General features: G+C 56.5%; 1 protein-coding gene and 3 long non-coding RNA genes across 69 annotated transcripts; 2 read left to right on the plus strand and 2 right to left on the minus strand.

Moving 5' to 3' along the window:
- Positions 1–591: 591 nt before the first annotated feature.
- On the minus strand, positions 592–15,430 carry LOC137849234 (uncharacterized). The gene is made up of 6 exons (XR_011091818.1): positions 15,346–15,430; positions 11,092–11,162; positions 8,945–8,994; positions 4,798–4,901; positions 1,666–1,732; positions 592–826 (listed from the first exon to the last, which is right to left on the minus strand). It is a non-coding gene; the product is annotated as an uncharacterized lncRNA (long non-coding RNA).
- Positions 15,431–18,572: 3,142 nt separating this feature from the next.
- LOC137849233 (uncharacterized) lies at positions 18,573–19,082 on the plus strand. Of its 2 annotated transcripts, none has more exons than XR_011091817.1 (3): positions 18,573–18,673; positions 18,751–18,910; positions 18,943–19,082. It is a non-coding gene; the product is annotated as an uncharacterized lncRNA (long non-coding RNA). The 2 variants fall into 2 exon arrangements; XR_011091816.1 differs by having other exon boundaries at positions 18,629–18,712; positions 18,812–18,910.
- LOC137849229 (uncharacterized) lies at positions 18,803–23,423 on the minus strand. Of its 35 annotated transcripts, XM_068668763.1 has the most exons (5): positions 23,062–23,423; positions 22,711–22,977; positions 21,968–22,507; positions 21,773–21,802; positions 19,784–21,637 (listed from the first exon to the last, which is right to left on the minus strand). In XM_068668763.1, exons 1-5 carry the CDS (start codon positions 23,356–23,358, stop codon positions 19,889–19,891), a joined length of 2,883 nt encoding a protein of 960 aa, XP_068524864.1. In that variant the 5' UTR covers positions 23,359–23,423; the 3' UTR covers positions 19,784–19,888. The 35 variants fall into 35 exon arrangements, with proteins under 35 accessions (XP_068524834.1, XP_068524833.1, XP_068524832.1 ...); XM_068668733.1 differs by having other exon boundaries at positions 18,803–22,279; positions 22,310–22,372; positions 22,640–22,740; XM_068668743.1 differs by having other exon boundaries at positions 19,784–22,507; positions 22,711–22,842; positions 22,906–23,037; positions 23,134–23,423.
- Positions 20,792–23,810, plus strand: LOC137849232 (uncharacterized). 31 transcript variants are annotated; one of them, XR_011091796.1, is made up of 15 exons: positions 20,881–21,016; positions 21,047–21,238; positions 21,302–21,433; positions 21,671–21,733; positions 21,836–21,947; positions 21,990–22,042; positions 22,217–22,405; positions 22,478–22,615; positions 22,646–22,672; positions 22,783–22,947; positions 23,008–23,172; positions 23,347–23,379; positions 23,470–23,517; positions 23,554–23,643; positions 23,680–23,810. It is a non-coding gene; the product is annotated as an uncharacterized lncRNA (long non-coding RNA). The 31 variants fall into 31 exon arrangements; XR_011091807.1 differs by lacking the exons at positions 23,347–23,379; positions 23,470–23,517 and having other exon boundaries at positions 20,851–20,947; positions 21,074–21,238; positions 22,783–22,875; ... (1 more) ...; positions 23,095–23,283; positions 23,533–23,643; XR_011091809.1 differs by lacking the exons at positions 23,347–23,379; positions 23,470–23,517 and having other exon boundaries at positions 20,876–20,980; positions 21,167–21,238; positions 22,783–22,875; ... (1 more) ...; positions 23,095–23,283; positions 23,533–23,643.
- Positions 23,811–24,285: the final 475 nt, after the last annotated feature.

Here is a 24,285-nt window from a genome sequence, read left to right on the forward strand (position 1 = left end):
GATTTGGGGTCACCCCATTTTGGGGTGATCCGGATTCGGAGTCACTCCTAAATTCGGGGTCACTCCATTTCGGGGGCAATCCGGATTTGGGGTCACTCCTAAATTTGGGGTCACCCCATTTTGGGGTGATCCGGATTTGGGGTCATCCCAATTTGGGGCAATCCGGATTTGGGGTCACTCCTAAATTTGGGGTAACCCCATTTTGGGGCAATCCGGATTTGGGGTCACTCCTAAATTTGGGGGTCACCCCATTTTGGGGTGATCCGGATTTGGGGTCATCCCAATTTGGGGCAATCCGGATTTGGGGTCACTCCTAAATTTGGGGTAACCCCATTTTGGGGCAATCCGGATTTGGGGTCACTCCTAAATTTGGGGTCACCCCATTTTGGGGTGATCCGGATTTGGGGTCACCCCATTTTGGGGTGACTCCGAATTTAGGACCACCCCATTTTGTTACCCCCCCCTCCCCCCCCCCCCTCCGTATTCACCCCCACCCCAAAACCCCCTAAAAACCCCAAAACCCCCTAAAAACCCCCCCAAAAAAAACCCAAACCCCAAAACCTTTCCTCCCACCACCCCAAAAAAAACCCCAAAATCGCCAAAAAGCCCCAAAACGCCCCAAAACGCACCCCCTGGCGCTTGAGGTCCTCCTGCAGCAGCCCCAGCATGGAGTCGAGGCTCTCCCCGGGGGGGGGGGGGGCCCCCAAATTTTTGGGGGGATTTTGGGGCGACCCCAAAACCCCCCGGACCCCGCAGGTTGAAGTCGGAGAGCGAGGCCATCAGCTTGTCCAGCTCCTGGGTGGCCGTGGAGGCCGGGAGGGGAGGGCTGTTTTGGGGTGAAATCGGGGGATTTAGGGTTTTTTTAGGATTTTTTTAGTTTTTTTTAGGGTGTTTTGGGGTGGGATTTATCATTTTTGGAGGGGAAGAAGTCGAAATTTTGAGGTTTCAGCCTTTTTTTTGGAGGACAAAATGGTGGTGGTTGGATTTGAGGCTCATTTTTTGGAGGCTGAGGGAGTTTTGGGTGAAATAGTGGGATTTAGGGTTTTGGGGGTTATTTTAGATTGTTTTGGGATACAATATTTATCTTTTTTTATAGGGGAAGGACCTCGAAATTTTGAGGTTTCAGCCTTTTTTTTTGGAGGACAAAATGGTGGAGGTTGGATTTGAGGCTCGTTTTTTGGAGGCCAAGAAGGTTTTGGGGGTGAAATCGTGGGATTTAGGGTTTTTTAGTTTTTTTTTTAGGGTTTTTCAGGGTGTTTTGGGGTGAAATATAGGATTTTTTTGTAGGGGAAAAACCTCAAAATTTTGGGATTTTGGCCTTTTTTTTGGAGGCCGAAATGGTGGTGGTTGGGATTCGAGGCCTGTTTTTTGGAGGCTGGGGGAGTTTTGGGGTGAAATAATGGGTTTTTAGGGTTTTTAGGGTATTTTGGGGTTTTCAGGGTGTTTTGGGGTGAAATATAGGATTTTTTTGTGGGGGAAAACCTCAAAATTTTGGGATTTCGGCCTTTTTTTGAGGACAAAATGGTGGAAGTTGGATTCGAGGCCTTGTTTTTGGAGGCTGAGGGAGTTTTGGGGTGAAATATAGGGTTTTGGGGTAAAAACAGCCAAAATGGGTGTTTTTTTGGGGTGAAAACCCCCAAATTTGGGGTTTTTGGGGTCGCTCACCGAGGGGGGGGTTCCTCGTCCGCGGGCTCCGTCCTCGGGGGGGGAGGGGCCTGGGCCAGGAGCTCGTCTGGGGGGCAGAAGATTTTGGGGTGAAAAAGGGGGATTTTGGTCAACGGAGAGGTTTTAGGGTGAAAAAAGGGGGGAGTGGGGGTGAAAAAGAAAGGTTTGGGGTGAAAAAATGGGGTTTGGGGTCAATGAAGGGTTTTGGGGTGAGAAAAGGGGTTTTGGGGTGAATATAGGGTTTTGGGGTGAGAAATGGGGGTTTTGGGGTCAATGAAGGGTTTTGGGGTGAGAAAAGGGGATTTGGGGTTAATGAAGGGTTTTGGGGTGAGAAATGGGGGTTTTGGGGTTAATGAAGGGTTTTGGGGTGAGAAAAGGGGGTTTTGGGGTCAATGAAGGGTTTTGGGGTGAGAAATGGGGGTTTTGGGTCAATGAAGGGTTTTGGGGTGAGAAATGGGGGTTTTGGGGTCAATGAAGGGTTTTGGGGTGAAAAAATGGGTTTTGGGGTGAGAAATGGGGGTTTTGGGGTTAATGAAGGGTTTTGGGGTGAGAAAAGGGGGTTTGGGGGTCAATGGAGGGTTTTGGGGTGAGAAAACGGGGTTTTGGGGTCAATGAAGGCTTTTGGGGTGAGAAAAGGGGGTTTTGGGGTCAGTAAGGGAGGATTTGGGGTGAAAAGGGGGGTTTGGGGTGAAATAAGAGGGTTTGGGGTCAAGGAGGGAGTTTTGGGGTGAGAAATGGGGTTTTAGGGTCAATGGAGAGGTTTAGGGTCATTATAGGATTTTGGGGTGAGAAAAGGGGGTTTTGGGGTCAATGTGTTGGGATTTGGGGCAATTTGTTGGGATTTTGGGTCAATTTGTTGGGATTTGGGGTCAAATTAATAGGATTTGGGGTCAATTTAGTAGGATTTTGGGTCAAATTAATAGGATTTGGGGTCCCGGGGACATTTTTGGGGCCAATTCGCTGGGATTTGGGTAATTTATTGGGATTTGGGTCAATTTGTTGGGATTTGGGGTCAATTTGTTGGGATTTTGGGTCAATTTCTTAGGATTTGGGGTCAAATTAATAGGATTTTGGGTCAATTTAGTAGGATTTGGGGTCTTGGGGACATTTTTGGGGCTAATTCTCTGGGATTTGGGGTCCGGGGGGTTTTTGGGGCGGCCGAAGCCGTTCCCGGGGTCGCCGGGGTGGGTTTTGGGGTGAATTCGGGGATTTTGGGGTCAAATTAATAGGACTTTGGGTCAATTTAGTAGGATTTGGGGTCTTGGGGACATTTTTGGGGCTAATTCTCTGGGATTTGGGGTCCGGGGGGTTTTTGGGGCAGCCGAAGCCCTTTCTGGGGTCGCCGGGGTGGGTTTTGGGGTGAATTCGGGGATTTGGGGTCAAATTAATAGGATTTTGGGTCAACTTAGTAGGATTTGGGGTCCCAGGGACATTTTTGGGGTTAAATGGCTGGAATTTGGGGTAATTTATTGGGATTTGGGTCAATTTGTTGGGATTTGGGGTTAATTTGTTGGGATTTTGGGTCAATTTGTTGGGATTTGGGGTCAATTTGTTGGGATTTGGGGTCAAATTAATAGGATTTGGGGTCAATTTAGTAGGATTTGGGGTCCCGGGGACAATTTTGGGGCTAATTCACTGGGATTTGGGTGGATTTGGGGTCCGGGGGGTTTTTGGGGCAGCCGAAGCCGTTTCCGGGGTCGCCGGGGCTGGTTTTGGGGTGGATTCGGGGGATTTGGGGTCAAAATAATAGGATTTTGGGTCAATTTAGTAGGATTTGGGGTCCTGGGGACATTTTGGGGGTCAATCGGCTGGAATTTGGGGTAATTTATTGGGATTTGGGTTAATTTGTTGGGATTTGGGGTTAATTTGGTGGGATTTGGGGTAATTTGTTGGGATTTGGGGTCAAATTAATAGGATTTTGGGTCAATTTAGTAGGATTTGGTGTCATGGGGACATTTTGGGGTCAATCGGCTGGAATTTGGGGTAATTTATTGGGATTTGGGTCAATTTGTTGGGATTTGGGGTCAATTTGTTGGGATTTGGGTTTAATTTGGTGGGATTTTGGGTCAATTTCTTGGGATTTGGGGTCAAATTAATAGGATTTTGGGTCAATTTAGTAGGATTTGGGGTCCAGGGGAAATTTTTGGGGCTAATTCACTGGGATTTGGGCGGATTTGGGGTCCGGGGGGTTTTGGGGCGGCCGAAGCCGTTCCCGGGGTCACCGGGGCGGGTTTTGGGGCGGATTCGGGGGATTTGGGGTCAAAATAATAGGATTTTGGGTCAATTTAGTAGGATTTGGGGTCCCGGGGACATTTTGGGGGTCAATTTGTTGGGATTTGGGGTAATTTATTGGGATTTGGGTCAATTTGTTGGGATTTGGGTCAATTTGTTGGGATTTGGGGTCAATTTGTTGAGATTTTGGGTCAATTTCTTGGGATTTGGGGTCAAATTAATAGGATTTTGGGTCAATTTAGTAGGATTTGTGGTCCCGGGGAAATTTTTGGGGCTAATTCACTGGGATTTGGGCGGATTTGGGGTCCGGGGGGTTTTTGGGGCGGCCGAAGCCGTTTCCGGGGTCGCCGGGGCGGGTTTTGGGGCGGATTCGGGGGATTTTGGGTCAAATTAATAGGATTTGGGGTCAATTTAGTAGGATTTGGGGTCTTGGGGACATTTTTGGGGCTAATTCTCTGGGATTTGGGGTCCGGGGGGTTTTTGGGGTGGCTGAAGCCGTTTCTGGGGTCGCCGGGGCGGGTTTTGGGGTGAATTCGGGGGATTTGGGGTCAAAATAATAGGATTTTGGGTCAATTTAGTAGGATTTGGGGTCCTGGGGACATTTTGGGGGTCAATCGGTTGGAATTTGGGGCAATTTATTGGGATTTGGGTCAATTTGTTGGGATTTGGGGTTAATTTGTTGGGATTTTGGGTCAATTTGGTGGGATTTGGGGTCAATTTAGTGGGATTTGGGGTCAAATTAATAGGATTTGGGGTCAATTTAGTAGGATTTGGGGTCTTGGGGACATTTTTGGGGCTAATTCTCTGGGATTTGGGGTCCGGGGGGTTTTTGGGGCGGCCGAAGCTGTTCCCGGGGTCGCCGGGGCGGGTTTTGGGGTGAATTCGGGGGATTTTGGGTACCTGCGATGCAGCTGTGGGTGGCGCTGAGGTCCCGCAGGAGCCGGTCCAGGTCCCCCAGGCCGGGGGACGGGGGCGGGCGGGGGGCGGGGGGCTTCTGCACCGCGCTGGGGGCGACCCCAAAACCCCATAACCCCGTGACCCCGTGACCCCATAACCCCATAACCCCATAACCCCTCATGACCCCATAACCCCATGACCCCATAGCCCCGTGACCCCATAATCCCCCAAATCCTATAACCCCATAACCCCATAACCCCCAATGACCCCGTGACCCCGTGACCCCATAACATAACCCCCTGACCCCATAACCCCATAACCCCAAAATCCCACCCCATAGCCCCCCATGACCCCATAACCCTGACCCCCATAACCCCATAACCCCAAAACCCCATAACCCCATAACCCCTGACCCCATAACCCTGTGACCCCATAACCACACCCCCATAACCCCTGACCCCATAACCCCTGACCCCATAACCCCACCCCATGACCCCCGACCCCATAACGACCCCATAACCCTGTGACCCCATAACCCAACCCCATGACCCCTGACCCCATAACCCTGACCCCATAACCCCATAACCCCAAAACCCCCAAACCCCATAACCCCGTGACCCCATAACCCCATGACCCCATAACCCCATGACCCCATGACCCCATAACCCCTGACCCCATAACCCCAAAACCCCAAAACCCCAAAACCCCATAACCCCATAACCCTGACCCCATAACCCCTGACCCCATAACCCTGACCCCATAACCCCATAACCCTATAACCCCATGACCCCATGACCCCATAACCCCCCAACCCCATAACCCCATAACCCCATGACCCCATAACCCCAACCCCATAACCCCATGACCCCATAACCCTGACCCCATAACCCCCATGACCCCTTAACCCCCCGACCCCACAACCCCATGACCCCCGACCCCATAACCCCATAACCCCAAAACCCCACCCCCCGCCCCCATGACCCCATAACCCCATAACCCCAAAACCCCCTGACCCCATAACCCCCATGACCCCATAACCCCATAACCCCTGACCCCATAACCCCATGACCCCATAACCCCGACCCATAACCCCCTGACCCTATAACCCCATAACCCCACCCCATGACCCCTGACCCCATAACCCCCGACCCCATAACCCCACCCCATAACCCCCTGACCCCATAACCCCCTGACCCCATAACCCTGTGACCCCATAACCCCATAACCCCTGACCCCATAACCCCCGACCCCATAACCCCATGACCCCATAACCCCAAAACCCCACCCCCCGCCCCCCATGACCCCATAACCCCTGACCCCATGACCCCATAACCCCCAACCCCATAACCCCATAACCCCACCCCATGACCCCATAACCCCAAAACCCCAAAATCCCACCCCATAGCCCCCCATGACCCCATGACCCCATAACCCTGTGACCCCATAACCCCCTGACCCCATAACCCATGACCCTATGACCCCATAACCCCCCAACCCCATAACCCCATAACCCCCTGACCCCATAACCCCTGACCCCATAACCCATAACCCCATAACCCCATAACCCCATAACCCCATAACCCCATAACCCCATGACCCCATAACCCCATAACCCCATAACCCCATGACCCCTGACCCCATAACCCCATAACCCCAAAACCCCAAAACCCCACCCCCTGACCCCATAACCCCATAACCCCATGACCCCATAACCCCACCCCATGACCCCTGATCCCATAACCCCATAACCCCATAACCTGACCCCATAACCCCATAACCCCATGACCCCATGACCCCATGACCCCATGACCCCATGACCCCATGACCCCGTGACCCCATAACCCCATAACCCCGTGACCCCATAACCCTGACCCCATGACCCCCGACCCCATAACCCCACCCCATAACCCCCGACCCCATAACCCCCTGACCCCATAACCCCATAACCCCCTGACCCCATAACCCCCTGACCCCATAACCCCTGACCCCATAACCCCATAACCCCAAAACCCCACCCCCTGACCCCATAACCCCTGACCCCATAACCCTGACCCCATAACCCCCGACCCCATAACCCTGACCCCATAACCCCTGACCCCATAACCCCATGACCCCAAAACCCCACCCCCCGCCCCCATGACCCCATAACACCATAACCCCCTAACCCCATAACCCCATGACCCCATAACCCCAAACCCCATAACCCCATAACACTGACCCCATAACCCCATGACCCCATGACCCATGACCCCATAACCCTGACCCCCATAACCCCATAACCCCATAACCCCCAAATCCCACCCACCGCCCCCATGACCCCATAACCCCATGACCCCATAACCCCCCATAACCCCTGACCCCATAACCCTGTGACCCCATAACCCCAAAACCCCATAACCCCCTGACCCCATAACCCCACCCCATGACCCATGACCCCATAACCCCATAACCCCATAACCTTGTGACCCCATAACCCCATGACCCCATAACCCCATAACCCCAAAACCCCATGACCCCATAACCCCATAACCCCCCAACCCCATAAACCCCGTGACCCCATAACCCCACCCCATGACCCCCTGACCCCCATAACCCCTGACCCCATAACCCCGTGACCCCATAACCCCCGACCCCATAACCCCATAACCCCTGACCCCCTAACCCCATGACCCCATAACCCCAAAACCCCACCCCCTGCCCCCATGACCCCTGACCCCATAACCTCACCCCCTGACCCCATGACCCCATAACCCCATAACCCCATAACCCCATGACCCCATGACCCCATAACCCCATGACCCCATAACCCCATAACCCTGTGACCCCATAACCCCATGACCCCATAACCCTGACCCCATAACCCCATGACCCCATAACCCCAAAACCCCATGACCCCATGACCCCCGACCCCATAACCCCATAACCCCTGACCCCATAACCCCATGACCCCTGACCCCCATGACCCCATAACCCTCTGACCCCATAACCCCATGACCCCCTGACCCCATAACCCTGTGACCCCATAACCCTGTGACCCCCATAACCCCATAACCCCTTAACCCCATGACCCCCCAACCCCTGACCCCATGACCCCATGACCCCATGACCCCAAAACCCCAAAACCCCATAACCCCATAACCCCATAACCCCAAAACCCCACCCCCTGACCCCATGACCCCATAACCCCCTGACCCCATGACCCCATAACCCCATGACCCCATGACCCCATAACCCCATGACCCCATGACCCCATAATCCCATGACCCCATAACCCCATGACCCCATAACCCTGACCCCATAACCCTGACCCCATAACCCCCAAACCCCATAACCCCATAACCCTGTGACCCCATGACCCCATAACCCCATGACCCCATAACCCTTGACCCCATAACCCTGTGACCCCATAACCCTGTGACCCCATAACCCCTGACCCCATAACCCCATGACCCCATAACCCTGTGACCCCATAACCCCATGACCCCATAACCCCATAACCCCATAACCCCATGACCCTTTAACCCCATAACCCCATAACCCCCTGACCCCATAACCCCATAACCCTGTGACCCCATAACCCCAAAACCCCACCCCCTGCCCCCATGACCCCTGACCCCATAACCTCACCCCCTGACCCCATGACCCCATAACCCCATAACCCCATAACCCCCGACCCCATAACCCCATAACCCCCATGACCCCATAACCCCCCTGACCCCATAACCCCTGACCCCATAACCCTGTGACCCCATAACCCCACCCCATGACCCCCAACCCCATAACGACCCCCATAACCCTGACCCCATGACCCCATAACCCCAAAACCCCATAACCCTGACCCCATAACCCTGTGACCCCATAACCCCATAACCCCATGACCCCTGACCCCATAACCCCAAAACCCCAAAAACCCCATAACCCCAAAACCCCACCCCCCGCCCCCATGACCCCTGACCCCATAACCCTGACCCCATAACCCCATAACCCCATGACCCCATAACCCCAAAATCCCACCCCATAGCCCCCCATGACCCCTGACCCCATAACCCCATGACCCTATAACCCCATGACCCCATAACCCATGACCCCATGACCCCACCCCATGACCCCTGACCCCATAACGCCCCCTGACCCCATAAGGACCCCGTACCTGTAGACTTGGTCCCTCTCCGACCCCACAGCCGGGGGCGAGCTCGGGGGCTGGGGGCGGCAGGCGAAGGGTTAACGGCTCCCCCCCGACCCCAAAAAGGCCCCAAATAACCCCAAAACGGCCCCAAAATCCCCAAACGGCCCCAAAGAACCCAAAAGACCCCAAAGAACCCCAAAAGACCCCAAAAGACCCCAATATCCCCGAAATCCTAAAGGATCCCAATGCCCCAAATGACCCCAAATGACCCCCAAATCCCCCAAATCCCAAATGACCCCAAAAGATCCCAAAATCCTAAATACCCCAAATGACCCCAAATGACCCCAAAATCCCCAAAGAACCCAAAAGACCCTAAATACCCCAAAAACCCTAAATGACCCCAAAAGGCCCCAATATCCCCTAAATCCCCAAAGCTTCCCAACCCCCACTGACCCCAAAAGACCCCAAAAGACCCCAAAATCCCCTAAATCCCAAACGACCCCAAAATCCCCAAATGACCCCCAAATACCCCAAAAACCCCCAAATGACCCCAAAAGACCCTAAATCCTAAATGACCCCCCGAAAACCCCCAAAGACCCCAAAAGACCCCAAAATCCCCTAAATCCCAAACGACCCCAAATACCCCAAACGACCCCAAATAACCAAAGACCCCAAAAGGCCCCAAAAGGCCCCCAAAACCCCAAATGACCCAAAAATCCTAAATACCCCAATGACCCCCCAAAACCCCAAAGACCCCAAAAGACCCCAAAAGGCTCCAAAATCCCCTAAATCCCAAACGACCCCAAATACCCCAAACGACCCCAAATAACCAAAGACCCCAAAAGACCCTAAATGACCCCAAAAAACCCCAAATGACCCCAAAATCCCCTAAATCCCCAAAGCCCCCCGAACCCCATAGACCCCAAAAGACCCCAAAAGGCCCCAAAAGACCCCAAAAGACCCCAAAATCCCCTAAATCCCAAACAACCCCAAATACCCCAAATGACTCCAAAATCCCCAAAGACCCCAAAAGACCCTAAACGACCCCAAAAACCCCAAATGACACCAAATGACCCCAAAATCCCCTAAATCCCTAAAGCCCCCTGACCCCCATAGACCCCAAAAGGCCCCAAAAGACCCCAAAAGGCTCCAAAATCCCCTAAATCCCAAACGACCCCAAATACCCCAAATGACCCCAAATACCCCAAAACCTCAAAAGACACTAAATGACCCCAAAATCCCCTAAAGCCCCAAAGCCCCCTGACCCCCATAGACCTCAAAAGACCCCAAAAGGACCCAAAATCCCCTAAATCCCAAATGACCCCAAATACCCCAAATGACCCCAGAAACCCCAAAAGACCCTAAACGACCCCAAAAACCCCAAATGACCCCAAATGACCCCAATATCCCGTAAATCCCCAAAGCCCCCAGATCCCCATAGACCCCAAAAGACCCCAAAATTCCCTAAATCCCAAACGACCCCAAATACCCCAAATGACCCTGATATCCCCTAAATTCCCAAAGCTCCCAGATCCCCAAACACCCCAAAAGACCCCAAAATCCCCTAAATCCTAAATGACCCCCCAAAACCCCAAAAGACCCCAAAAGGCCCCAAAAGACCCCCAAATCCCCTAAATCCTAAATGACCCCAAATACCCCAAATGACCCCAAAATCCTAAATACCCCAATGACCCCAAAAACCCCCAAAACCCCAAAGACCCCAAAAACCCCAAAAAGCCCCAAAAGACCCCAAAAGACCCCAAAATCCCCTAAATCCCAAATGACCCCAAATACCCCAAACGACCCCAAAATCCCCAATGACCCCAAAAGACCCCAAATGACCCAAAAATCCCCTAAATCCCCAAAGCCCCCCTGACCCCCATAGACCTCAAAAGACCCCAAAAGGCCCCAAAAGGCCCCAAAAGACCCCAAAATCCCCTAAATCCGAAATGACCCCAAATACCCCAAACGACCCCAAATAACCAAAGACCCCAAAAGACCCTAAACGACCCCAAAAACCCCAAATGACCCCAAAATCCTAAATACCCCAATGACCCCAAAAACCCCCAAAACCCCCAAAACCCCTAAGACCCCAAAAGACCCCAAAAGACCCCAAAAGGCCCCAAAATCCCCAAAACCCCAAAAAGTCCCGAAACGGCCCCAAATCTCACGGGGTCGGCGGGGGGGCGGGGCCTCCGGGCGAGGTGAGAGGTCGTGACCTCGAGGTCAGCCAATAGGGCGTCTGCGGGGTTATGGGGTCACGGGGTTATGGGGTCGGTTATAGGGTCAGGGGTTATGGGGTCAGGGGTTATAGGGTCAGGGTTATGGGGTTATGGGGTCAGGGGTTATGGGGTCAGTTATAGGGTCAGGGGTTATGGGGTCAGGGGTTATGGGGTTGGGGTTATAGGGTCAGGGGGTTATGGGGTCAAGGGTTATGGGGTTATAGGGTCAGGGTTATGGGGTTGTGGGGTTGGGGTTTATAGGGTCAGGGGTTGTAGGGTCATGGGGTTATAGGGTCATGGGGTTATAGGGTCAGGGGTTATGGGGTCAGGGAGTTATGGGGTCAGGGTTATGGGGTTATGGGGTCAGGGGTTATGGGGTCAGTTATAGGGTCAGGGGCTATGGGGTTATGGGGACAGGGGTTATGGGGTCAGGGTTATGGGGTCAGGGGGTTATGGGGTTATGGGGTCAAGGGTTATGGGGTTATGGGGTCAGGGGTTATGGGGTCAGGGGTTATGGGGTTATGGGGTCAGGGGTTATGGGGTCAGGGGGTTATGGGGTCGGGGCTATGAGGTTATGGGGTCAGGTGTTTATGGGGTCAGGGTTATGGGGTTATGGGGTTGGGGTTATGGGGTCAGGGGTTATGGGGTCAGTTATAGGGTCAGGGGTTATGGGGTCGGGGTTATGGGGTTATGGGGTCAAGGGTTATGGGGTCAAGGGTCACGGGTTTATAGGGTCAGGGGTTATGGGGTTATGGGGTCAGGGGTTATAGGGTCAGGGTTACAGGGTCAGGGGTTATGGGGTCAAGGATCATGGGGTTATAGGGTCAGGGTTATGGGGTTGGGGGTTATGGGGTCAGGGGGTTATGGGGTCAGGGGGTTATGGGGTCGGGGCTATGAGGTTATAGGGTCAGGGGTTATAGGGTCAGGGGTTATGGGGTCAGGGTTATGGGGTCAGGGGTTATGGAGTCAGGGGTTATAGGGTCATGGGGTTATGGGGTCAGGGGGTTATGGGGGTCGGGGTTATGGGGTTTATAGGGTCAGGGGTTATGGGGTCGGGCATATGGGATCAGGGTTATGGGGTCATGGGGTTATGGGGTCACGGGGTTTTAGGGTCAGGGTTATAGGGTCAGGTATAGGGGCTGGTATAGGGTTGGGGCTATAGGGTCAGGCTATAGGGATTGTATAGGGACGGGATATAGGGTCGGGTATGGGGTCAGGGCTATAGGGACAGCTATAGGGTTGCCTATAGGGCCGGCCATAGGGTCTCTATAGGGTCCCTCTGGGGTCTCTCTGGGGTCCCTATGGGGTCTCTATAGGGTCCCTATGGGGTCTTGGCTATAGGGTCGCTTATAGGGCTGGCTATAGGGTCCCTGTGGGGTCTCTATAGGGTCTCTATAGGGTCTTGGCTACAGGGTCGGGGCTATAGGGCAGCTATAGAGTCCCTATAGGGTCTCTACAGGGTCTCTATAGGGTCTCTATAGGGTCGGGGCTATAGGGTCACTTATAGGGCCGACTATAGGGCCGGCTATAGGGTCGCTATGGGGTCCCTGTGGGGTCTCTATAGGGCCGCTATAGGGTCGGGGCTTTAGGGTCTCTATAGGGTCTCTATGGGGTCCCTATGGGGTCTCTATAGGGTCTCTATGGGGTCGGGGCTATAGGGTCGCTTATAGGGCTGGCTATAGGGTCCCTAAGGGGTCTCTCTGGGGCAGTTATGGGGTCTCTATGGGGTCTCTATAGGGCTGCTATAGGGTCGGGGCTGTAGGGTCGGCTATAGGGCATCTATAGGGTCGCTATAGGGTCTTGGCTATAGGGTCGGGGCTATAGGGTCACTTATGGGGCCCGCTATAGGGTCGCTATGGGGTCCCTATGGGGTCTCTCTGGGGTCCCTATGGGGCAGTTATGGGGTTTCTATGGGGTCTCGGCTATAGGGTCGGGGCTATAGGGCAGCTATAGGGTCCCTATAGGGTCTCTACAGGGTCTCTATAGGGCCACTATAGGGTTGGGGCTATAGGGTCACTTATAGGGCCGGCTATGGGGTCCCTCTGGGGTCCCTATAGGGCAGTTATGGGGTCCCTATGGGGTCTCTATAGGGTCTCTATGGGGTCAGGGCTATAGGGTCACTTATAGGGCTGGCTGTAGGGTCCCTATGGGGTCTCTCTGGGGCAGTTATGGGGTCTCTATAGGGTCGCTATAGGGTCTTGGCTATAGGGTCGGGGCTATAGGGTCACTTATAGGGCTGGCTATAGGGTCCCTATGGGGTCTCTCTGGGGTCCCTCTGGGGTCCCTATAGGGCAGTTATGGGGTCTCTATGGGGTCTTGGCTATAGGGTCGGGGCTATAGGGCAGCTATAGGGTCTGTATGGGGTCTCTATAGGGTCTCTATAGGGTCTCAGCTATAGGGTCGGGGCTATAGGGTAGCTTATAGGGCCGACTATAGGGTCCCTTTGGGGTCTCTCTGGGGTCCCTATAGAGCAGTTATGGGGTCTGTATGGGGTCTCTATAGGGCTGCTATAGGGACGGGGCTTTAGGGTCTCTATAGGGTCTCTATGGGGTCACTATGGGGTCTTGGCTATAGGGTCGGGGCTATAGGGTCGCTTATAGGGCTGGCTATAGGGTCTCTATGGGGTCTTATAGGTTCGGGGCTATAGGGCACCTATAGGGTCAGGGCTATAGGATTGCTTATAGGGTCGGGGCTATAGGGTCGCTTATAGGGCCGGCTATAGGGCAGCTATGGGGTCTTTACAGGGTCTCTATAGGGTTTCTATAGGGCCGCTATAGGGTTGGGGCTATAGGGTCAGCTATAGGGCAGCTATAGGGTCGCTATAGGGTCTTGGCTACAGGGTCAGGGCTATAGGGTCCCTTATAGGGCCGGCTATGGGGTCCCTATAGGGTCTCTCTGGGGTCCCTCTGGGGTCCCTATGGGGTCCCTATAGGGTCTCTATAGGATCTAGGCTACAGGGTCGGGGCTATAGGGCATCTATAGGGCAGCTATAGGGTCTCTATGGGGTCACTATGGGGTCGTGGCTATAGGGTCGGGGCTATAGGGTCTCTATAGGGCCGGCCATAGGGTCTCTATAGGGTCCCTATGGGGTCTCTATGGGGTCTCTATAGGGTCTCTATGGGGTCGGGGCTATAGGGCTGGCTATAGGGCAGCTATAGGGTCTCTATGGGGTATCTTATAGGGCCGCTATAGGGTCAGGGCTATAGGGTCGGGGCTATAGGGTCACTTATGGGGCCCGCTATAGGGTCGCTATAGGGTCTCTCTGGGGTCCCTCTGGGGTCCCTATAGGGCAGTTATGGGGTCTCTATGGGGTCCCTATGAGGTCCCTATGGGGTCTCTATGGGGTCTCGGCTATAGGGTCGGGGCTATAGGGCAGCTATAGGGTCACTATAGGGTCTCTATGGGGTCTCTATAGGGTTGGGGCTATAGGGTCGCTTATAGGGCCGACTATAGGGCCGGCCATAGGGTCCCTATAGGGTCCCGATGGGGTCTCTCTGGGGTCCCTATGGGGCAGTTATGGGGTCCCTATGGGGTCCCTATAGGGTCGGGGCTATAGGGTCTCTATAGGGTCTCTATAGGGTCTCTATGGGGTCTTGGCTATAGGGTCGGGGCTATAGGGTCGCTTATAGGGCCAGCTATGGGGTCTCCATGGGGTCCCTATGGGGCAGTTATGGGGTCCCTATAGGGTAGTTATGGGGTCGCTATGGGGCAGTTATGGGGTCTCTCTGGGGTCTCTATAGGGTCGCTATGGGTCTTGGCTATAGGGTCGCTTATAGGGCCGACTATAGGGCCAGCTATAGGGTCTCTATAGGGTCCCTCTGGGGTCTCTCTGGGGTCCCTCTGGGGTCTCTATGGGGCAGTTATGGGGTCCCTATGGGGTCTCTATAGGGTCGGGGCTATAGGGCTGGCTATAGGGCATCTATAGGGTCGCTATAGGGTCTTGGCAATAGGGTCGGGGCTATAGGGTCACTTATAGGGCCGGCTATGGGGTCCCTCTGGGCTCCCTGTGGGGCAGTTATGGGGTCTCTATGGGGCAGTTATGGGGTCCGTATGGGATCCCTATAGGGTCTCTATGGGGTCCCTATGGGTTCTCTATAGGGTCCCTATGGGGCGGTTATGGGGTCCCTATAGGGTCGCTATGGGGTCCCTCTGGGGCAGTTTTGGGGCAGTTTTGGGGCAGTTTTGGGGTCCCCCCGCCCTTACCCAGCTCCTCCATGGTGGCTCCGGGTGGGGCCCCCCCGGCCCCGCCCCCCCCCCGCGGCCCCGCGATGCCCAAATATGGAAGTGGCGGCCCCGGGGGGAGGGGCACGGGGGGGGGGGGGGGGGGGGGGGGATCCGGGGGGGGGATCCCAAAAATGGGGGGGGGGGGGGGGAGGGAAGGGGGGGGGGAACCCGGGATGTGTGGGGCAGGATCTATGGGGCAGGATCTATGGGGCAGGATCTATGGGGCGGGGATCTATGGGGCTCGGATATATGGGGCTGGGATCTATGGGGCTGGGATCTATGGGGCTGGGATCTATGGGGCAGGGATCTATGGGGCGGGGATCTATGGGGCTGGGACCTATAGGATCTATGGGGCAGGATCTATGGGGCTGGGATCTATGGGGCTGGGATCTATGGGGCGGGGATCTATGGGGTTGGGATCTATGGGGCTGGGATGTGTGGGGCTGGGATGTGTGGGGCTGGGACCTATGGGGCTTGGATCTATGGGGCAGGGATCTATGGGGCTGGGATGTGTGGGGCAGGGTCCTATGGGATCTATGGGGCAGGGAGCTATGGGGCTGGGACCCCTGGGATGTGTGGGGCTGGGATGTGTGGGGCTGGGACCTATGGGATGTGTGGGGCAGGGATCTATTGGGCAGGGATCTATGGGGCAGGGATGTGTGGGGCAGGGGTCTATGGGGCAGGATCTATGGGGCGGGGATCTATGGGGCAGGGATCTATGGGGCTGGGACCTATGGGATCTATGGGGCAGGGGTCTATGGGGTTGGGATCTGTGGGGCTGGGATCTATGGGGCAGGGATCTATGGGGCAGGGATCTATGGGGCAGGGATCTATGGGGCTGGAATCTATGGGGCGGGGATCTATGGGGCTGGGACCTATGGGATCTATGGGGCAGGGATCTATAGGGCAGGGTCCTATGGGGCTGGGATCTGTAGGATGTGTGGGGCAGGGATCTATGGGGCAGGGATCTATGGGGCAGGGATCTATGGGGCAGGGATCTATGGGGCTGGGATGTGTGGGGCTGGGATGTGTGGGGCAGGGATCTGTGGGATCAATGGGGCTGGGACCTATGGGATCTATGCGGCAGAGATCTATGGGGCTGGGATCTGTGGGGCTGGGGCCTATGGGATGTGTGGGGCTGGGTCCTATGGGGCAGGGATCTATGGGGCAGGAATGTGTGGGGCTGGGATCTATGGGATCTATGGGATCTATGGGATCTATGGGGCAGGGATCTATGGGGCAGGGTCCTATAGGATCTATGGGGCAGGGATCTGTGGGGCTGGGATGTGTGGGCCTGGGACCCCCGGGATGTGTGGCCCTGGGATCTATGGGGCAGGGACCTATGGGGCAGGGATCTATGGGGCTGGGACCCCCGGGATGTGTGGGGCTGGGATGTGTGGGGCTGGGACCTGTGGGATCTATGGGGCTGGGACCCCCAGAATGTGTGGGGCTGGGATCTGTGGGGCTGGGACCCATGGAATGTGTGGGGCTGAGACCCCCAGGATGTGTGGCGCTGGGATCTATGGGGCAAGGACCCCCAGAATCTGTGGGGCGAGGATCTGTGGGGCTGAGACCCCCGGAATATGTGGGGCAGGGACCTGTGGGGCTGGGATCTATGGGGCAAGGACCCCCAGAATCTGTGGGGCCAGGATCTGTGGGGCTGGGACCCCCACAATGTGTGGGGCAAGGATCTATGGGGCAGGGACCCCCGGAATCTGTGGGGCAGGGACCTGTGGGGCTGGGATCTATGGGGCAAGGACCCCCAGAATGTGTGGGGCGAGGATCTGTGGGGCAGGGACCCATGGAATGTGTGGGGCTGAGACCCCTGGGATGTGTGGGGCAGGGATCTATGGGGCAGGGATCTATGGGGCAGCGCCCCCCAGAATCTATGGGGCAGGGATCTGTGGGGCTGAGACCCCCAGGATGTGTGGGGCAGGGATCTATGGGGCAGGGACCCCCGGAATGTGTGGGGCAGGGATGTGTGGGGCTGAGACCCCCGGAATGTGTGGGGCAGGGATCTGTGGGGCTGGGACCCCCAGAATCTATGGGGCTGGGACCTGTGGGGCTGGGATCTGTGGGGCTGGGACCCACAGAATGTGTGGGTCTGGGATGTGTGGGGCAGGGACCCCCAGAATATGTGGGGCAGGGACCCACGGAACATGTGGGGCTGGGACCCCCAGGATGTGTGGGGCAGGGACCTGTGGGGCTGGGATCTATGGGGCAGGGACCCACGGAATCTGTGGGGCTGGGATCTGTGGGGCTGAGATGTGTGGGGCAGGGACCCACAGAATATGTGGGGCAGGAATGTGTGGGGCTGGAATCTATGGGTCTATGGGACTGAGATCTATGGGGCTGGGACCCACAGAATGTGTGGGGCAGGGACCTATGGGGCAGGAATCTATGGGGCAAGGACCCCCAGAATCTATGAGGCCAGGATCTGTGGGGCTGGGACCCCCACAATGTGTGGGGCAGGGATCTATGGGGCTGGGATCTATGGGGCTGGGATCTATGGGGCAGGGACCCCCGGGATGTGTGGGGCTGGGATGTGTGGGGCTGGGACCCCCAGAATCTATGGGGCTGGGATGTGTGGGGCAGGGACCCACGGAATATGTGGGGCTGAGACCCCCAGGATGTGTGGGGCAGGGACCCCCAGAATCTGTGGGGCAGGGACCTGTGGGGCTAGGATCTATGGGGCAGGGATCTATGGGGCAAGGACCCCCAGAATCTGTGGGGCGAGGATCTGTGGGGCTGAGACCCACAGAATGTGTGGGGCAAGGATCTATGGGGCAGGGACCCCTGGGATCTATGGGGCTGGGGCCTATGGGGCTGGGATCTATGGGGCTGGGACCCACAGAATGTGTGGGGCAGGGACCTATGGGGCAGGAATCTATGGGGCAGGGACCCCCGGAATATGTGGGGCTGGGATGTGTGGGGCTGGGACCCCCAGAATCTGTGGGGCAGGGATCTATGGGGCAGGGATCTATGGGGCAGGGATCTATGGGGCAGCGCCCCCCAGAATCTATGGGGCAGAGCCCCCCGCAGCCATTTCACCTCCTTTATTGTGCGTCGCTACAACCGCGGCCCCAAAACCCCGGGAAATCGCCCCAAAACCCAGCCCCCTCCCCCTCCCCTTTTTCCCCATCCCCCCCCCAAAATTTGGGGCTCCCCATTTTTGGTCACCCGGGGGGGGGGAAGGGCCCCAAAAACCGCGTTTTTCACCCCAAAAACGTGGGGCCTCCTTTTCGGGCCTCCGCTTGCCCGGGGAGGCCACCGAGGTCTTTTTGGAGGTCCCCAAAATTTTTTGGAGGTCCCCAAAATTTTTTGGCGGCCCCAAAATTTTTTGGAGGTCCCAAAATTTTTTTGGAAGTCCCCAAATTTTTTTAGGTCCCCAAAATTTTTGGAGGTCCCCAAATTTTTTTTGAGGTCCCCCAAAATCTTTTTGGAGGTCCCAAAATTTTTTGGAGGTCCCCAAAATTTTTTGGAGGTCCTCAGCCTCGCCTTTGTCACCCAAAATTGGCCTTGACACCTTCTGGAGGCCACCAAGGTCCCCAAAGAGGTCCCCAAAAACTTTTGGAGGTCCCCAAAATTTTTTGGAGGTCCCCAAAATTTTTTTGGAGGTCCCCAAAACTTTTTGGAGGTCCCCAAAATTTTTTTGGAGGTCCTCGGCCTCCTTTTTGTCACCCAAAATTGGCCTCGACACCTTCTGGAGGTCCCCAAAATTCTCCTGGGGGTCCCCAAAATTCTCCTGCAGGTCCCAAAATTTCTCCTGGAGGTCCCCGACCTCCCCTTGGGGTCCCCAAAATTCTCCTGGGGGGTCCCCAAATTTCTCCTGGAGGCCACCCCCGGCCTCCGTGTCCCCATTTTTTGGGAGGGGTCCCCAAAAGTCTCCGAAATGTCCCCAGAGGAGGTCCCTGGGGGGGGGGCTCAGGGGGGTCCCTCCACCTCCATCGGGGGGTCCCCAAAATCCTCCCGGGGGTCCCCAAAATCTTCCTGGGGTTCCCCAAAATCCTCGTGGGAGTCCCCAAAATCTTCCTGGGGGTCCCCAAAATCCACCTGGGGGTCCCCAAAATCTTCTTGGGGGTCCCCAAAATCCTGCTGGGAGTCCCCAAAATCTTCCTGGGGGTCCCCAAAATCCTCCTGGAGGTCCTGGAGGTCCCCAAAATCCTCGGAGGAGTCCCCAAAATCCTCAAGGGTGTCCCCAAAATCCTCACGGGGGTCCCCAAAATCCTGCTGGGGGTCCCCAAAATCCACCTGGGGGTCCCCAAAATCTTCCTGGGGGTCCCCAAAATCATCCTGGAGGTCCTGGAGGTCCCCAAGGTCCTCGGAGGTGTCCCCAAAGTCCCCAAAATCCTCCTGGAGGTCCCCAAAACCCCCCCAGCTGTCCCCAAAATCCTCCTGGGAGTCCCCAAAGTCTTCCTGGGGGTCCCCAAAATCCTCCTGGGTAGACCTGAGGTCCTCGGAGGTGTCCCCAAAATCCTCGGAGGTGTCCCCAAAATCCTCCTGGGGGTCCCCAAAATCCTCTTCAACCTCCTTGAGGTCCTCCTGGAGGTCCCCAAAATCCTCGGGGGGGTCCCCAAAATCCATCTGGAGGTCCCCAAAATCCCCCTGGGAGTCCCCAAAACCCCCCTCGGGGTCCCCAAAATCCCGCTGGGGGTCCCCAAACCCCCCCTGAGAGTCCCCAAAATCCTGCTGGGGGTCCCCAAAACCCCCCTTGGGGTCCCCAAAATCCTCGGAGGTGTCCCCCAAATCCTCGGGGGGGTCCCCAAAACCTCCCCGCAGGTCCCCAAAACCCCGAAACGGCCCCACCAAGGGGTCCCCCCCCCCCCAGGGCTCCCCCATTTCCAAGCGGGGCCCCAGCCCGGGGGGGCTCAAGGCGACCGCCAAGGCCTTGGCCAAAATCCCCGGCCACCGGGCCACCCGGGCCACCTGGGCCAGGCTCCGGGCCACCCGGGGGGGGGACCCGGCCAGGAGGAGCCCGGTGGCCCTGGTGGCCAAGGGGACGCAAGCCCAACGCTCGGCCAGGGCCCAGAGGGTGGCCGGGGGGGCCACCAAGGCGGTGGCCAGCGTCCCCTCCAAACCGGCCACCAGGTAGCGGCGGGCCAAGGCCACGGCGCCGTCGGCCGCCCCCGGGTGGATTGGGGGGGACAATTGGGGGCAGGGGGGGCCCCGGCAGCCGTGGAGGTAGTGGAGGAGGAGGAGGAGGGGGCGGCGGGGGGCCTGGAGGAAGGCCACGGCGTCCTGGTGGGCCTCGGGGAAGGAGCCGGCCAGCATGGCTTCCAAAACGGGGGAGGAGGTGGCCAAAATGGAGCGGGTGGCCGGGAGGCCCGGGGGGGAGCCGTCGGGGAGGAGGAGGAGGTCGTGGGGGGAGAGGGAGTAAGGGCAAGGGGGTGGGGAGGGGTTGGAGGAGGTCGGGGAGGGGGGAGGAGAAGAGGTGGAGGAGGGTGGAGGAGGTGGGGAGGGGGTGGAGGACCTCAAGGAGGGTGGAGGAGAAGAGTTGGAGGAGGTCAATGAGGTTGGAGGACATGGGGATGGGGTGGAGGACGTCAAGGTTTGAGGACATGGCTTGGAGAACCTCGAGGAGGTTGGAGGATGTGGGTTGGAGGAGGTTGAGGAGGTTGGAGGAGGTTGGGATGGGTTGGAGGACATCAAGGTTGGAGGGCAAGAGTTGGAGGACCTCAAGGAGGTTGGAGGATGTGGGGTGGAGGAGGTTGGAGAAGGTTGGGATGGGTTGGAGGACCTCAAGGGTGGAGGACATGGCTTGGAGGACCTCAAAGAGGTTGGAGGACAAGAGTTGGAGGAGGTTGGAGGAGGTTGGGATGGGGTGGAGGAGCTTGAAGACATTGGAGGCCAAGAGTTGGAGGACCTGGAGGAGGTTGGAGGAGGTGGAGATGGGGTGGAGGAACTGGAGGACATTGGAGGACATGGGTTGGAGGAGGTTGGAGAAGGTTGGGATGGGGTGGAGGACCTCAAGGTTTGAGAACATGGCTTGGAGGACCTCAAGGACATTGGAGGATGTGGGGTGGAGGTCAAGGAGGTTGGAGGCCAAGAGTTGGAGGACCTTGAAGAGGTTGGAGGAGGTTGGGATGGGGTGGAGGACCTCGAGGTTTGAGGACATGGCTTGGAGGACCTCGATGAGCTTTGAGGACATGGGTTGGAAGAGTTCTTGGAGGATGGAGGAGGTGGGGATGGGTTGGAGGACCTGGAGGACGTTGGAGGATGTGGGGTGGAGGAGGTCAAGGAGGTTGGAGGACATGAGGATGGGTTGGAGGACCTGGAGAACGTTGGAGGAGAAGAGTTGGAGGAGGTTGGAGGAGGTTGGGATGGGTTGGAGGACCTCAACGGGGGTGGAGGACATGGGTTGGAGGAGGTTGAGGAGGTTGGAGGAGGTAGAGATGGGTTGGAGGACCTCAACCTTTGAGGACATGGCTTGGAGGACCTCAAGGAGGTTGGAGGATGTGGGGTGGAGGAGGTTGGAGAAGGTTGGGATGGGTTGGAGGACCTCAACTTTTGAGAACATGGCTCGGAGGACATCAAGGAGGTTGGAGGACAAGAGTTCAAGGAGGTTGAGGAGGTTGGGGGAGGTTGGGATGGGTTGGAGGACCTCAAAGAGGGTTGAGGACAAGAGTTGGAGGACCTCAAGGAGGTTGGAGGATGTGGGGTGGAGGAGGTCAAGGAGGTTGGAGGACATGAGGATGGGTTGGAGGACCTGGAGAACGTTGGAGGAGAAGAGTTGGAGGAGGTTGGAGGACAAGGGGATGGGTTGGAGGACCTCAACGGGGGTGGAGGACATGGGTTGGAGGAGGTTGAGGAGGGTTGAGGAGGTTGGGATGGGGTGGAGGACCTCAAGGAGGTTGGAGGAGAAGAGGTGGAGGAGGTTGAGGAGGTTGGAGGAGGTTGGGATGGGGTGGAGGACCTCGAGGTTGGAGGACATGGGTTGGAGGACCTCGAGGAGGGTGGAGGAGAAGAGGTGGAGGAGGTTGGAGGAGGTGGAGATGGGTTGGAGGACCTCAATGGGGGTGGAGGACATGGGTTGGAGGAGGTTGGGGGAGGTTGGGATGGGTTGGAGGATCTCAAGGAGGTTGGAGGCCAAGAGTTGGAGGACATTGAGGAGGTTGGAGGAGGTTGGGATGGGTTGGAGGACCTCAACTTTTGAGAACATGGCTTGGAGGACATCAAGGAGGTTGGAGGACAAGAGTTCAAGGAGGTTGAGGAGGTTGGAGGACATGGGGATGGGGTGGAGGACGTCAAGGTTTGAGGACATGGCTTGGAGAACCTCGAGGAGGTTGGAGGATGTGGGTTGGAGGAGGTTGAGGAGGTTGAAGGAGGTTGGATGGGGTGGAGGACCTCAAGGTTTGAGGACATGGCTTGGAGGACCTCAAGGAGGGTGGAGGATGTGGGCTGGAAGAGTTTTTGGAGGTTGGAGGAGGTTGGGATGAGTTGGAGGACCTCAACTTTTGAGAACATGGCTTGGAGGACCTTGAAGACGGTTGAGGACATGGGTTGGAGGAGGTTGGAGAAGGTTGGGATGGGTTGGAGGACCTTGAGGAGGTTGGAGGACAAGAATTGGAGGAGGTCGAGGAGGTTGGAGGACATGAGGATGGGTTGGAGGACCTCAAGGTTTGAGGACAAGAGTTGGAGGAGGTTGAAGGACACGGGGATGGGTTGGAGGACCTTTGAGAACATGGGGTGGAGGACCTCAAGGAGGTTGAAGGAGGTGGGGTGGAGGAGGTGGAGGAGGTTGGAGGAGGTGGAGATGGGTTGGAGGACCTCAACCTTTGAGAACATGGCTTGGAGGACCTGGAGGAGGTTGGAGGACATGGGTTGGAGAAGGTCAAGGAGGTTGGAGGAGGTTGGGATGGGTTGGAGGACCTCAAGGAGGTTTGGGGACACAAATTTGGGGACATTTGGGGACACAAGGTTGGGTTGGAGGACCTCGATTTTGGAGGTCGTGGCTTGGAGGACCTCGAGGAGGTCAAGGAGGTTGGAGGACATGGGGTGGAGGAGGTCGAGGAGGTTTGGGGACACAGATTTGGGGACATTTGGGATATTTGGGGATTTGGGGACGTTTGGGGACATGGGGAGGGGTTTGAGGACCTCGAGGAGGTTTGGGGACACGAATTTGGGGACATTTGGGGACACGAATTTGGGGACGTTTGGGGACACGAGGACAAATTGGAGGTCCTCGAGGTTTGGGGACACGAATTTGGGGTCGTTTGGGACATTTGGGGACACGAATTTGGGGACGTTTGGGACATTTGGGGACACGAATTTGGGGACGTTTGGGGACACGAGGACAAATTGGAGGTCCTCGAGGTTTGGGGACACGAATTTGGGGTCGTCTGGGGACACGAATTTGGGGACATTTGGGGACAGCGGCCCCCCGGGGCCAGCCGGGGCTTTTTGGGTGGTTTTGGGGCCCCCAAATGGGGATTTGGGGAAATTTGGGGACGTTTGGTGGCCCGGGGGGGGCGCGGGGACGTCACCGGGGGCCGCGGGGTGGCCGCGTCGTCTTCTGGGGGGGCCTGCGGGGCAAGGAGGGCAAGGATGGTCCCAAATTGCCCCAAAATGACCCAAAATGGTCCCAAAACCCCAAATCCAAATATAACCCCAAAAGAACCCAAAATCACCCGAAATGGACCCCCAAAATTTCCCCCAAACCCCCCAAAATGGCCCCCAAACCCACCCAATTGGTCCCAAATGGTCCCAAATTGGCCCCAAAATGGTCCCAAAAACCCAAATCCCAAAATATAACCCCAAAAGCCCCAAAATGGCCCCAAAAGCACCCGAAATGGCCCAAAAGCACCCCAAATGGCCCCCCAAACACCCAAAATGGCCCCAACACCACCCTAAATGTCCCCCAAACCCACCCAAATGGTCCCAAATAGCCCCAAAATGGCCCCAAAATCCCCAAATCCCAAA

This window comes from Anas acuta, unplaced genomic scaffold, assembly GCF_963932015.1.
Source record: "Anas acuta unplaced genomic scaffold, bAnaAcu1.1 SCAFFOLD_341, whole genome shotgun sequence".
NCBI lineage: Eukaryota > Metazoa > Chordata > Aves > Anseriformes > Anatidae > Anas > Anas acuta.